The sequence below is a fragment of the Mirounga leonina genome, unplaced genomic scaffold (genome assembly GCF_011800145.1).
Source record: "Mirounga leonina isolate KUSES-001 unplaced genomic scaffold, KU_Mleo_1.0 Mir_101414, whole genome shotgun sequence".
Classification (NCBI taxonomy): Eukaryota; Metazoa; Chordata; class Mammalia; order Carnivora; family Phocidae; genus Mirounga; species Mirounga leonina.
In genome coordinates, this window is record NW_023270121.1 from 386757 (window position 1) to 400309 (window position 13553).

Genomic DNA, 13553 nt, shown 5'->3' on the forward strand with positions numbered 1-13553 from the left:
CCACGCCACCAGGCCTCAGCGTGGCCTCGCACCACCTGCCCCCACACCCCTCCTTGAGTCCCGTCACATGCGCAGTTACAGTGAGTCCCGTTTTAGCCCCACCAAGACAGGTCTCCCGCAGTCTGGAGGTGCGGTCCCCCCGGCTCTGCGACGGCAGTGGGGCCTGAGCAGCGGCTTCAGATACACAGCAGACCCTCTCGGCACCCGGCTCCTTTGGGCTAAAAGAAACTATAGTATTTGAAATCCTATCTCTCCGGGTTCTTGTCTGGCTACAGGCGAAGCAGCAGCCCCTCTTAGTAGAAGGAGATACTGGATTTGCCTCCAGGCGGGTTGAGGACTTCGTTATGAGAGCGTGGCCTCGGGCCCAACCTGGGCTCATGGCTGTCCCCCGCGGGCATGGGCACCGGCTGCTGGGCGCGGCCCGCTTCTCCAGGGCCTCCCTTCTCCCCGAGCTCTTCTCTGGGCGACGAGCTCGTTGCGGCTTTCGGGGCCGATTTTGGGTGTTCTCCCTCACACAAGAACACGTGGTCCTTGGGTTTGTTTGGGTGTGCCAAAGGTGAAGTGGCAGCAACTGGGGACCCAAAAATGTCACTGGTCTTCCCGCCAGGTGGGTTCAGATGCTGTCGAGTCTGCACAGGCGTGGATTCGTCAGATACCGCTTCCTTTCCCCCCTGGAGGATTGGTCCTTTTAGGGATGTTCTGAGGCTCTTTGGTTGGTCCAAAAATATTAGATGCCATCCTATTGGGCCTGCTTGATGGAGCAGCTTCTTCTGGACTTCCAAAAAGATTGCTGGCCTCTCCTCCCGGGGGCTTCATGGCCCTGGAGCCCGCCCGGCCGCCGTCGCTCTCCGGGGCCTGGAACATCGAGGATACACTTTTTAATCATAAATCCAATTCATACTAATTTTAACAAATGTTTAACATTGAGCCAAGTGAGGAGGTTAAATATAAATAACTAGCAACCCTATCATCACTGAAATTCACATTATGTCATATCACTGTATCGGTTTTATGTTAATGTATATACACACATGTACTATATGAATTACATATATGATTCATATAGTATTATTAGACCATATGTACAAATTAGTACCCTGTAATTTTTGTTATTTTTGGTTTTTCTTTTATCTTAAGTACTAACAAGCAGATGAATCTTTCTGATTCTATGACAGGGATGAGATATGATCAAACTTTGCTTTTTAACAAACCCTTTACCAGATGACCCAACTGCAATTCTTGATCAATGCATCTGATTGGAAATGCCATGCCTATACCATAGAAAATAATGTTACATGTTTGGGTCTGCTCATGAGCTCTCTATAGACTTCCTTTTATCTGTATGTCAACCACTCTATCCAAAATTTATGAAATTATAGGTTTATTGAACACTGTATTACCTGGCAAAGTATATCTCACTCCTATAACCACGCTTTGGTTAGATGGTAGGAATATTGTTACTAATACTAGTAATAAACAATAATAAAAGACACCAAAGATTACAGGGCATATAGGAAATAAATTTCTTGCTCTTGACCATGCAGCCAGCAAGTAATACTTCCAGTGTCAAATCCTGATCCTTCTAACCCCAAAGTGAATGCCCCTAACCACCATTTTCTTTTCTTTCTTTCTTTTTTTTTTTTTCCTAACCACCATTTTCAAGTGAGTGTTCTGTGTCAAGCCACATACCAACAAAGGGGAGGGATTCACCTAAGGTCTTGTGGTCAGTTAAAAGGTCTGACCACTGAGATACAGGTTTGATGACTCTCATCTTCTATCTTATTCTTTGTGGGTTTTTTTGTACTGTTTCTTTCTGAGGCTCAATAAGAAATTGCTTTGGGCGCCTGGGTGGCTCAGTTGGTTAAGCGACTGCCTTTGGCTCGGGTCATGATCCTGGAGTCCCGGGATCGAGTCCCGCCTCGGGCTCCCTGCTCGGCAGGGAGTCTGCTTCTCCCTCTGACCCTCCCCCCTCTCATGTGCTCTCTTTCTCTCTCTCTCATTCTCTCAAATAAATCAATTAAAAAAATCTTAAAAAAAAAAAGGAATTGCTTTACCCATGTCAAACTAGAAAGTACATGGAATGAAAGGAATGATGAGATAAGACTAAAATTTACTTTTTGCTTCCACATTTGCAGACACATTCTGTTTCAAATTTTCTATTTTCTGGGACAGAAGAATTTTCCCTTAGAATGAGGAACTTCTAAGACTCTATCCAAGAGATGCCATGTGAAAAGATAAAAAGGTATAAGCATAAAAGCATTTCTGAGAGGGGCGCCTGGGTGGCTCAGTCGTTAAGCGTCTGCCTTTGGCTCAGGTCATGATCCCAGGTTCCTGGGATCGAGCCCCGAGTCGGGCTCCCTGCTCAGCGGGGAGCCTGCTTCTCCCTCTCCCACTCCCCCTGCTTGTGTTCCCTCTCTCGCTGTGTCTCTCTCTGTCAAATAAATAAAATAAAAAAGATCTTGAAAAAAACCATTTCTGAGAGAACAAATCATAACCTTAAAAGACAAGAAATAAGACAGGTGTCCACCAATAGGGAGCTGGTTGAATAATATAAGGTGGTCACATCCTAGAGTACCATGCAGCTCTTAAGCAATGAAGATTTTTTTTTCCCCTATAATGTTATGCAGTGATCTCCAGGATATACTCTGTAGTGATTAAAATCATGGGGCAGAAAACTGAGTGGAGCTGTTGCTGTCCAGTACAGTAGGCACTGGCCACCATGACTATTTAAATGTAAGTTAATCAAATTTAGAATAAATTAAAAATTGATGTCCTCAGTCCCACTCACCACATTTCAGGTGTTCCACAGCCACAATGGCTACTATGTTGGACAAGGAAGACTGACAAAACCAGAACAGAATCTCTAAGCACAATGGGACAACTACGAAAGGAGTAACATACATGTCACGGGATTACAAAAAGGGAAGGAAGAAAGGAACAGAAGAAATATTTGAAAAAAACTACTAAGATTTTCCCCACCTTAATGCCAGACAACAAACCACAGACCCAGGAAGAACAGAGAACACCAAGCTTGATATACGCCCCCCAAAATTTATACCTTGCCACCTTATTTTCAAACTACAGAAAATCAAAAATAAAGAAAATATCACGAAAGAAGCCAAAGGAAACACCTTCCCTATAGAAGAGCAAAGATAAGAATCATATCTGACTTCTCAGAAAACATACAAGCAAGAAGAGAAAAAGATCCACCAATCTTGACATCTGTACCTGTCAAATTGTCCTTTAGAAGAGACAGAGAAAATAAAGACATTCTCAGAAAACCAAAAATTGAGGAAATGTGTTATCAGTTGACGTGCCTTGCAAGAAATATTAGGAGTTCTTTACAGAGAAAGAAAATGATATAGGTCAGAAACTCAGATTTACATAAAGACTGGAAGAGCTTTGAAGAAGGAATAAGTGAAAGTAAAATAAAAACTTTTCTTTTTCTTATTTTTAATTGATTTAACAGAAAACAGTTTTGTTTGAAATTAGAACATCAAGAATGCATTCAATTGTATATGGTCTTATGTAAATATATACACTGATATATTTTATGTGTAAGTGAAATGAGATGAATAAGAACAATGATAGCAGGGATGGGAAGAATGAATTTGGATTATTTTGTTATTAAAAATACTTGCTCTATCTGTGAAGCAATATAGTATTATTTGAAAGTGCACATGGATTCGTATATGTATATTGCAAACCATAGGGCAGCCACTAAAAAAGAAGAAATAAAGGTGTAATTTAAATGCTAACAGAAAAGACAAAAATGGAACCATACAAAATGTTGATTTAAAAAACCACAATCGGGCACCTGGGTGGCTCAGTTGGTTAAGCGACTGCCTTTGGCTCAGGTCATGATCCTGGAGTCCCGGGATCGAGTCCCACATCAGGCTCCCTGCTCAGCAGGGAGTCTGCTTCTCCCTCTGACCCTCCTCCCTCTCATGCTCTCTGTCTCTCATTGTCTCTCTCGCAAATAAATAAAATCTTAAAAAAAAAATTTAAAAACCACAATCACAGAAAAAGAGTGGAGGAGAAAAACAGAGAACAAAGGCAATAAGGAGAAAACAGCAACAGATACGGTTACATATTAATCCCACTATATCAATAATTATTTCAATATCAATGGTCTAAATACAGTAATTAAAAGACAGAGATATCAGAGTAGTTAAAAAAACAAGACCCGGGACGCCTGGGTGGCTCAGTCGTTAAGCATCTGCCTTCTGCTCAGGTCATGATCTCAGGGTCCTGGGCTCCAGCCTCGCATCGGGCTCCCTGCTCGATGGGAAGCCTGCTTCCCCCTCTCCCACTCCCCCTGCTTGTGTTCCCTCTCTCGCTGTCTCTCTCTCTCTCTGTCAAAAAATAAATAAAATCTTAAAACAAAACAAAACAAAACAAGACCCAATTATATGTTGCCTACAGGAAACCCACGAACCCTTGTGCAGGCTGCTCAGACCTTTTACCACCTACTGTCTGTCGTCCCCTGTCTGTGAAACAGGACAAAGCTGCCCAGATCCTGCTCTGATGCCCCAGCATCTTTCAGTCACCCCCTCCCTCCTTTTCTGCTCTGCATCAACAGTCACACACCTGCCAATTGCCAAGCTGCACCACTGCCACCTGGTGTTTCAACTACTGCAGGTCCCAGAATATATTTTTCCACAATCTTCTATTACACATACCAGGTTTTTTTTAAAAAAAATTTTAAAGATTTTATTTATTAATTTGTCAGAGAGAGAGAGAGAAAACGCAGGCAGAGGGAGAAGCAGACTCCCCACTGAGCAAGGAGCCTGATGTGGGACTTGATCCCAGGACCCTGGGATCATGACCTGAGCCAAAGGCAGACGCTTAACTGACAGAACCACCCAGGTGTCCTTTTTTTTTTTTTTTCCTCCCTAGACAGAATTAGAATTAGTCTTAGTCCATTTAGGAACAAAGCCTGGGTGTTTGCAGATCATTGTAATTTTTGTGCTCTTTGTAGACACTTCTTAGGAGAGAAGTTTGATGATGATGGTTCATTGGTGCCATCTTTTGTCAAAGCTTGATCTGTAGCTTGAGCATTTCTCAGCAGGATTGTGGGAGGGAGTGGCTTTGACTCAAACCCATGAGACAGAACTTTGTGTAAGGCAGGATAGAAAGGGGGGATTTTGTGGATATAGTATATTGATGGCCTCTCTGCACTCTTCATATAAATAGAATCATACAATTTATGGTCTTTGCATATTCAGCTGCTTTCACTTGGCTTAGCATTTTCAAGTTTCAACCATATTGCAGCATGTATCAGTACTTCATTTCCTTTGTCACCAAATAATATTCCACCTTTCATTTAATCATTCATTAATTGGTGGACGTTTGTGTTGTTTCTACTTTTGGCTCTAATGAATAATAATATCATGTGCATAAGTATACTAGTTTTTATGTAGACATATGTTGTCATTTGTCCTGGCTGTGTGCTTAGGAGTGAAATTGCTGAGTCGTATGGCAACTCTCTGTTGAGGAACTGCCAGACTGTTTTCATGACCCTGACAGTGTTGAGGAGTGCAGACACAGTCTGTTGTTTTTGGTCCTGATTGGACTATGATTTTGGGTTCTGGGAAAGAATATCACAGAATTGAAGTCCTGGGAAAGAATATCACAGAATTGAAGTCCCCTTGTTGTCACATCGTATTTAGGGGTATGTGAAACTCACATGACATCATTGTCACTGGAGATGTTGACCCTCATCACAGGGTTCAGGTGGTGATTGTCTAGATTCTCTAGTGTACAGTAACTATCTTCCTTTCACCTATTCTATTCTTTAGAAGTAAATCACTAATTCTGCCCTGCCCTTAGGAGTGGGAGTCAAAATTAAAGTTCACCTAATGGAGGAAGTATATTTAAGTGTATACATTATTTGAAATTATTTTAAAGCAGCTTTTCACTTGTTACTCATTTGTAGTTAATTCAAACATTTATATTAGTATGAATTTGTGTGCACTTATTTTGTAGAGGTTTTTTAATGGGTATATCCAAAAAGAAAGTCTAGCATCATGATTTCCATGGTGCAGAATAAAAATTTTGCCTGAACACTCAGGAAACAACAAAAGAGCTTCCTATGGCCACCATTGTATATCACCACCATGGTATTGTCTAAATATGGTATATCAGAAAACGCTTTAAGATAATATACTTAAGCATGGCAGAATTTGGAAAACATTATAATGTCACAAGATTTTATTCCATACTTGGTTTCCTCAAGAAAAAAAAAAAACAAATAGGACAGAAATTATTGAAAGTGTCATAAAAAATTATTGCTAACATGCACAAAACATATTTGCAAAACCTTTTTCAATGAAGCAAATGTATGAGATGTCAGAAACATCTGTGTGTTTCGGGATGCCTGGGTGGCTCAGTCATTAAGCGTCTGCCTTCGGCTCAGGTCATGATCCCAGGGTCCTGGGATCAAGCCCTGCATCGGTCTCCCTGCTCCACAGGAAGTCTGCTTCTCCGTCTCCCATTCCCGCTGCTTGAGCTCTCTCTCTCGCTGTGTTTCTCTGTCAAATAAATAAATAAAAATCTTTAAAAATAAAAAAAAGAAAAATTTGTGTTTCATTTGTAAGCTCATTAGCTAAAGCATAGTCTTCCAGTTCTCTGACTCTGACTTTGTGGAAGTTATTTTACCACTCTAGCTTTAGTGTAACTGATCACACTGTAATACAATCCTTTGTCTAGCCAAGCAATTGAATTCTATCTTGGGGAAAAGAAGTCCTTTCCTCTTGGGGAAATACTAGTTTGTCTCCATTTGAACAATCATTTCAATATTCCTGATCTGTACATGTGGCCTTTGGGTGGTTGTAGAATTAGCAAGTGTAATATACATGGAAGCATGGGGGAATGTGGCTTTCTTAGATGAGGGATGGAGACCTAGCTGGAGAGGACATGTAGGGGAGAGTGATTTGAGTATCCAGAATTCTTAGAATTTTGGTGCAAAGGTGAGACTATATGCAAAGAAGACATTAAGTATAGATGTGGAGAGGGCTCCAGGGCATTAAAATATATTTTTAAATCATTAATTTTAAGAAATGAATTGTTGAGTATGTTGAAATCTTAATGGGAAGGAGCCATCTCTTCTTGGATTTAACATCTGAATTTAACATCTGAATTTAACACTACCCTTTCCATACCTTACTTCCTTGTCTCCCTTTTGGAGAAGCCTAAAATTTAATCAAATGATGTAGAGTTTGCTCTTAATGCCTGTGAACTGGATGAATGTATGTATGTATGTATGGATGGATGGATGTACATATGTATATATGAATGAATGGATGCAGGAGGTATCAAACATGTGGTGGGAATTCATGGATTTTTACATCCCAGGGCAGAGCTCTTCATGCAACTGACTGAACCTGCGGTATTGGTGGTTGAGAGAATGCAGTATCTGAGGACCCTGCAACTAATGAATGCTAGACGAGAGGCATTTTTGGTGTGCGGGAACAGGTGTTGCAGCTGTCATAGAAAGGTGGCTTTGTTGTGGCTACCATGACGACATTTAAGAGACAGTCACAGCTTGACCATAAGAGCAGGTCCTGCCTTCAGGGGTTTGGAGCTCAGCTAAGGCAATGCATCCCTTGGATGGGGGCTGAATCTTCCTGCAGTGTGGTGAGACAGAGTCCAGATCTAAGTCACCTCTCCTGTTATGGGCCTCAGTGGCCTGGCCTTCATGTAGTTAAAGCCACTGGGGCCCTGCCTAAACCTAATGAGTGTGGGTCCTGCTCCAGGGATATCCTGGAACTGCTTTCCTCTAAAGGCAAGGGCATAGGAGGTAAGACAGGTAACAACTCTGTGCCTCAGCTTCCCCTCTGTAAAATGGGGATGAGAATGTTTCACCCACAGGATCGCTGAGAATATTTAGGGACACACATGAGCAAGCCCATGACCCTGTGGTTAATGCAGGATCATGAATACCTGTATGAATTCAGGCCACTTCTTATTCTTTTTCAACTTTTTTTAGGGGATAGAGGAGGAAATGAGGAGGAAAAAATGCCCTGGTGAGACATCCATTATAACACGGTTGTTATGATTATGACCCATTATATCTGTGTTACTGTCACTAACCTGGTGCATAGCATGGTGCAGAGTACATAGTTACTCCAGTAAAGTATTGCTGGGTCACTCTCTTCCTGTGCAGCTCCTCATGAGGTTGGCAGGTTCTGAGGATCTGCATCTTGCAGGCTGCTGAAACGTCTACTTCAGATTCAAAGGCAGTAGTCCTCAGGTGCACCCCCAGCACTTCACATTCCTGGTGGGATATGATGCCTAACACAAGTGAGTTCATAGATTTGAATGAAAGAATGTTGTGGAATAGCTCCTTTGAGATTCACAAACTAGACCAAAAGTAGAGAAACTGCTTTGATGCCATTATGGGAGAAGAGGTTCAGCAGGTGGAATGTCATTCCCTCAGCAGCTGCATGCTGTGTTGAACATCCTGATGCATATCTTAGAGAAGTCCTCCCTTATCTGAAAGGAATGAATTGTTGAGCTGAAAAAAAACCTTTATTTTTAATATGCATTTACAATGAGTATACATATGCTTTTCTGACTGTATAAATGATAATTAGTGAATTATATGTTTTCTCAGAAGGATGTGAAAATATGCAGTTATTTGGAAGGGTTCCTATCAATTTGAGATCTTAACATGGATTATTTCCTGGAATCTTGGCTTTATCATTCTATAGAGAAAAATTTTAAGAGCCTGAAAATTTTTCAAGTGTTCGTTAAAAACGTATAAGACTTTGGAATTTTTATAATAATAATTACAACGGTGTTTGCCCTATTATGATTCCTAGTAATGTTCCTTATACAAATCAGAAATTGTTAAATATCAGTATGATTATATTCCCACATCATTTTTTCAGTTCTGTACTCATGGACCACTGTTTCCCTCACCATGCTCTGTCCCCAACCAACCGCTTGTATTTTCTCAACAGATTAGTTTTGATCTTTTGTAACTTTATGTCAGTGGAATCATACAGGTTGCATTTTATATTCATCTGCTTGTCATGTCTAGTCATTTATTCACTCATTTATAGTTTTTTTCTTTTTTCTTTTTCTCGAGAGAGCAAGAGAGAGAGAGCACGAGCAGTGGGGAAGGGGCAGAGGGAGAGGGAGAGAGAGAGAGAGAGAATCTTAAGCAGGCTCCACACCCAGCATGGAGCCCAATGCAGGGCTTGATCTCATAACTCTGAGATCATGACCTGAGCCAAAATCAAGAGTTGGACGCTTAACCAATTGAGCCACCCAGGCACCCCCATTTACTTATAGTTCTAAATTATCTTTTATTTGACATGAATATATGAAACATTATTTATGAGAAGCTACTCTGACTCATCATGGAAGAAGAGGTTTAGCAAGTGGAATTTCATTCCAGCAGCAGGTGCATGCTGTCTAGTAGCCCTTGACGCCCATCTCAGTGATGCTTTTTTAGTGAAAAGCAATAACTTGTCCAGTTGGAGAAAGAAGTTGGTCTTTATATGCATTTGCTATAAATATAACTGTTAAGCTAAGAAAAAAAGCATATGAAAGGGCCACTTATTGTATGATTCCATTTTTATGAAATACTTAGAGGAAGGCCATCCATATGCTTTACCAAATAAATTCCCACCTCTACATCCTGACTTGGAGAAAGCTTTTTCTGGTGGGTTAGGGGCACATCCCCTTCATCCCACTTGCTTTCACCACAATGTTCAAGCAGCAGTTCAGGCTTTTGTCAAAAGATGGCACTAAAGTACCGTCATCATCAAACTTCTCTTCAATGAAGAGTCTGCAAGGACTAAGCGTCTCAGACCAGGGGGCTACCCAAAGGGGAGGGAAGATGGAGGTTGGGAGCTTGAACTCATGGAATCTGCCATCTTTCTGAATTTCCAAGTAACTGTAACAATCCATCTGATATATGTACTCCTCTGTTTATTGCGGTATTATTTACAATAGCCAAGATATGGAAACAACCTAAGTGTCCATTGATAGGTGACTGGATAAAGAAAATGTGGTATGTATATACAATGGGATTCAGCTATAAAAGAGAATGAAATCTTGCCATTTAGACAACATGGTAGGATCTTAGAAGCATTATGCCAAATGAAGTAAGTCAGACAGAGAAAGACAAATAGCATATGATCTCACATGTGGAATCTAAGAAAACAAACAAAAGCAAACAGAAAAAAATAAGCTGATGGATATAGAGAACAGATTGGTGGTGGTTTGAGACAGTGGCTGAGGGCTTGGCTAAATGAGTAATGATGTCAAAAGGTACAAACTTCTAGTTATAAAATTGCCATGGGGATGTCATGTACAGCATGGTGACTATAGTTAATAATACTGAATTGCATATTTGAAAGTGTCCAAGAGTACAGATCTTGAATGTCTTCATCACACACAAAAAATCTACAGCTATGTAAAGTGATGGAAGCTAACTAGACTTATGGTGGTGATAATTTCATGATGTAGATATAGATATCAAATTATTACATTGAACATACACAAAAGGTAATGAGGGGGTGATTTACTTCCTTGTCCTCACCATAATCAGAAAACTTATGTACATAGAAATGGCACCTAAGCTATTCCAGCATATAAATATGTGTACATTTCCCTTCCTGCTCTGTCAAATCCCAATGATGTCTATGAGTTGTTTGTGGTTACGTCATCCCTTTTGTTAGAGGGAGAACACAGGAGTGACCATACATATATTTGCTGAAGTTTTACAGTATTACATGTCAGAGACGTAATTTTGGTTTGTTTGTTTCTCCTCAAATAGCTCTGGGGTAAGTATCAACTTGCCCATTTTACACACGACCTACCACAGGGTCACACCCATCTAAAGAGAGGCATCTTTATGATTTTCTTTTTTTTTTTAAGATTTTATTTATTTATTTGACAGAGAGAGACTCAGCGAGAGAGGGAGCACAAGCAGGGAGAGTGGGAGAGGGAGAAGCAGGCTTCCCGCGGCGCAGGGAGCCCGATGTGGGGCTCCAGCCCCGGACCCTGGGATCATGACCTGAGCCAAAGGCGGACGTTTAACGACTGAGCCACCCAGGCACCCCACTTTATGATTTTCTATAGGTCATTTTTTCCCAATGAAAATACATAATTTTAGATACAGAAACAAAACCTTTTATTCAAACCAGATTATGAAACAATAACTAGAGTGTGATCCCAATGTCTTTTGAAAAATTTGTATGTGTATAAAAAAGAATGAAGGAACATACACATAGTTTTATTTCCTAGTTACGCTTATATTTACATCACAAAAACCATAACCAAAGTAAAATGAAAAATTATAAATTGGGGAAAATATTTACAACTGACATCACAAACAAAGGGTTCAATTCCTAATGTATAGAGAGTCATGAAAAAGTGAATGCAAAAATGCCCCCAAAAACACCAGAGGAGAAATAAAAGTGATAGATACAAATATGTATTTAAAATGCGTAGAACAACTGCTGTCCAGTGCAGTAACCATAGCAACAGAGGGCTATGTACACTTCACTGAAATTAAAAATTAGTTCCTCAGTCGCAGTAGTTGTAATTTAGCAGCTCAACACCCACGGGTAGCTAGTGGCTGCCATGCTAGATAACACAGATACAGAACATTTTTTTTTAAAAGATATTATTTATTTATTTGAGACAGAGCGAATGAGAGACAGAGAGCATGAGAGGGAGGAGGGTCAGAGGGAGAAGCAGACTCCCTGCCGAGCAGGGAGCCCGATGCGGGACTCGATCCTGGGACTCCAGGATCATGACCTGAGCCGAAGGCAGTCGCTTAACCAACTGAGCCACCCAGGCGCCCTCCAGAATATTTTTGTTTCTACAGAAATATCTGTTGCATGGCACTAGTGTAGAATAATATACCAGCGTTTACCTATAAATAGGGGAGGAAACTCATCTACATATTATAATCACTTTTATTTTTTAAACTGGAAGTTCAAAACAAAAGCTGATAAAAATGATTACATATAAGATTTCAGAGGAACTGCCAGGATGGAAAGAGATGATGTATATTCTCTTAAAAATTGTAATACATAGGGGCGCCTGAGTGGCTCAGTCGGTTAAGTGTCTGCCTTCGGCTCAGGTCACAATCCCAGGGTCCTGGGATCGAGCCCCGCATCGGGCTCCCTGCTCGGCGGGGAGCCTGCTTCTCCCTCTCCCTCTGCCTGCCTGCCTACTGATGATCTCTCTCTCTCTCTGTCAAATAAGTAAACAAAATCTTTAAAAAAAATTGTAATACATATTTATAGGCTCCATGCACTGAAAAGCACAAGAAACAATGACCAACCCGGTAACAAGGAGCAGCTCTAGTTCCCTTCTGACAGATTACCTTATTGGACTAGAAAATTTCTGACTGACAAGTTAAGACAACATTTCTGGGGGAGGTGAAAATGTAATTATGTGAGGTATTAAGGCCCAGTTTGGTGATGGCCCAGCATAAGTGACTCCATTTTAGGCCTGTAGTTTTCATTTTAACACCACCAAAAGAGATATGGGCCAGGCCTAACATCACTCACCATGAGCTGACACAGTTCAACAAATGTCTCTTTCTTCTTCCTAACTGTACTGGCTACAAGGGTGGGCTCTGGAGACAGAGTAGGGCGAAATCCTAGTTCTTCACTTACAAACAGTGAGAGTTTGATTATTCTACTTTATCTTACTCAATTGCCTCATCTGCAAAATTGCACTTGTACAGTACTGTAGAAGAGAAAATTGAAAACAAAAATATATCCTTGTGTTTTGTTTTTTATAAAAATAAATGGTCAGAAACACAGCACATTTCAAATTCTACTGCATAGACATTGGGATAGGTGGCTCTCTTTGAACCCTGGGAGAGTGAAAGAACTTCTCTGTGCCTCAGTTTCCTGTCCTGTAAAATGGGGAAACAATCAGCCCTTTCTCGTTGTTATTTTGAGAATTGTTGAGTTAATACATAAACACACCTAGAAAAGGGCAAGGCATATAATAACAGCTCAATAAATCCCAGGTATTTTTATAAATATAAGCAAGTTCAGATTGCTACAGTTTTCATATTTTTACATAAGGTTTTCATGTGCCTTTAATAAGGCTTAATAATCTTACAACTGAATCCTATTCATCGACTGATACATGTTTTAAATCACTATCAATACAACCACTACTGGATACCTAACAATCATGAGAACATCTCAAAGCACTTGGGACAATCTATCTCGGTAAATAACACCACCATTTCTGCACCTGGCTAAACAAAAATCTGAAGGCTCATCCTGGATTCCTCACAAACCCCCACCCTCAGCCACTGAGGTCACCTCTCTCCTACCTCCAAAATGTTTAGTCCAGGGCCACCTCTGCCCCCTGCACATTGCTGCAGCCCTTGGCCATTCCATCCTCATCCCTCACCTGGACTTCTGCAAGATTTTCCTAATTGTTATCCTCATAGCCATCTCGTCCCTGGCAGTCCATATTCCACACAGCGGGAGAGTCACCCTGTAATCACATGAATCAGATCATGTCACTCCCACGCTGTAACCCTTCACCCTCAATATGAC

At 40.9% G+C, this 13553-nt stretch overlaps 1 protein-coding gene across 1 annotated transcript; it reads right to left on the reverse strand.

The window, feature by feature from the left end:
* Positions 1 to 293: 293 nt before the first annotated feature.
* Positions 294 to 864, reverse strand: LOC118016962 (jupiter microtubule associated homolog 2-like). The gene is given in 2 exon segments (XM_035014818.1): positions 294 to 651; positions 653 to 864. Coding segments are annotated over 2 exon segments (570 nt in total).
* Positions 865 to 13553: the final 12689 nt, after the last annotated feature.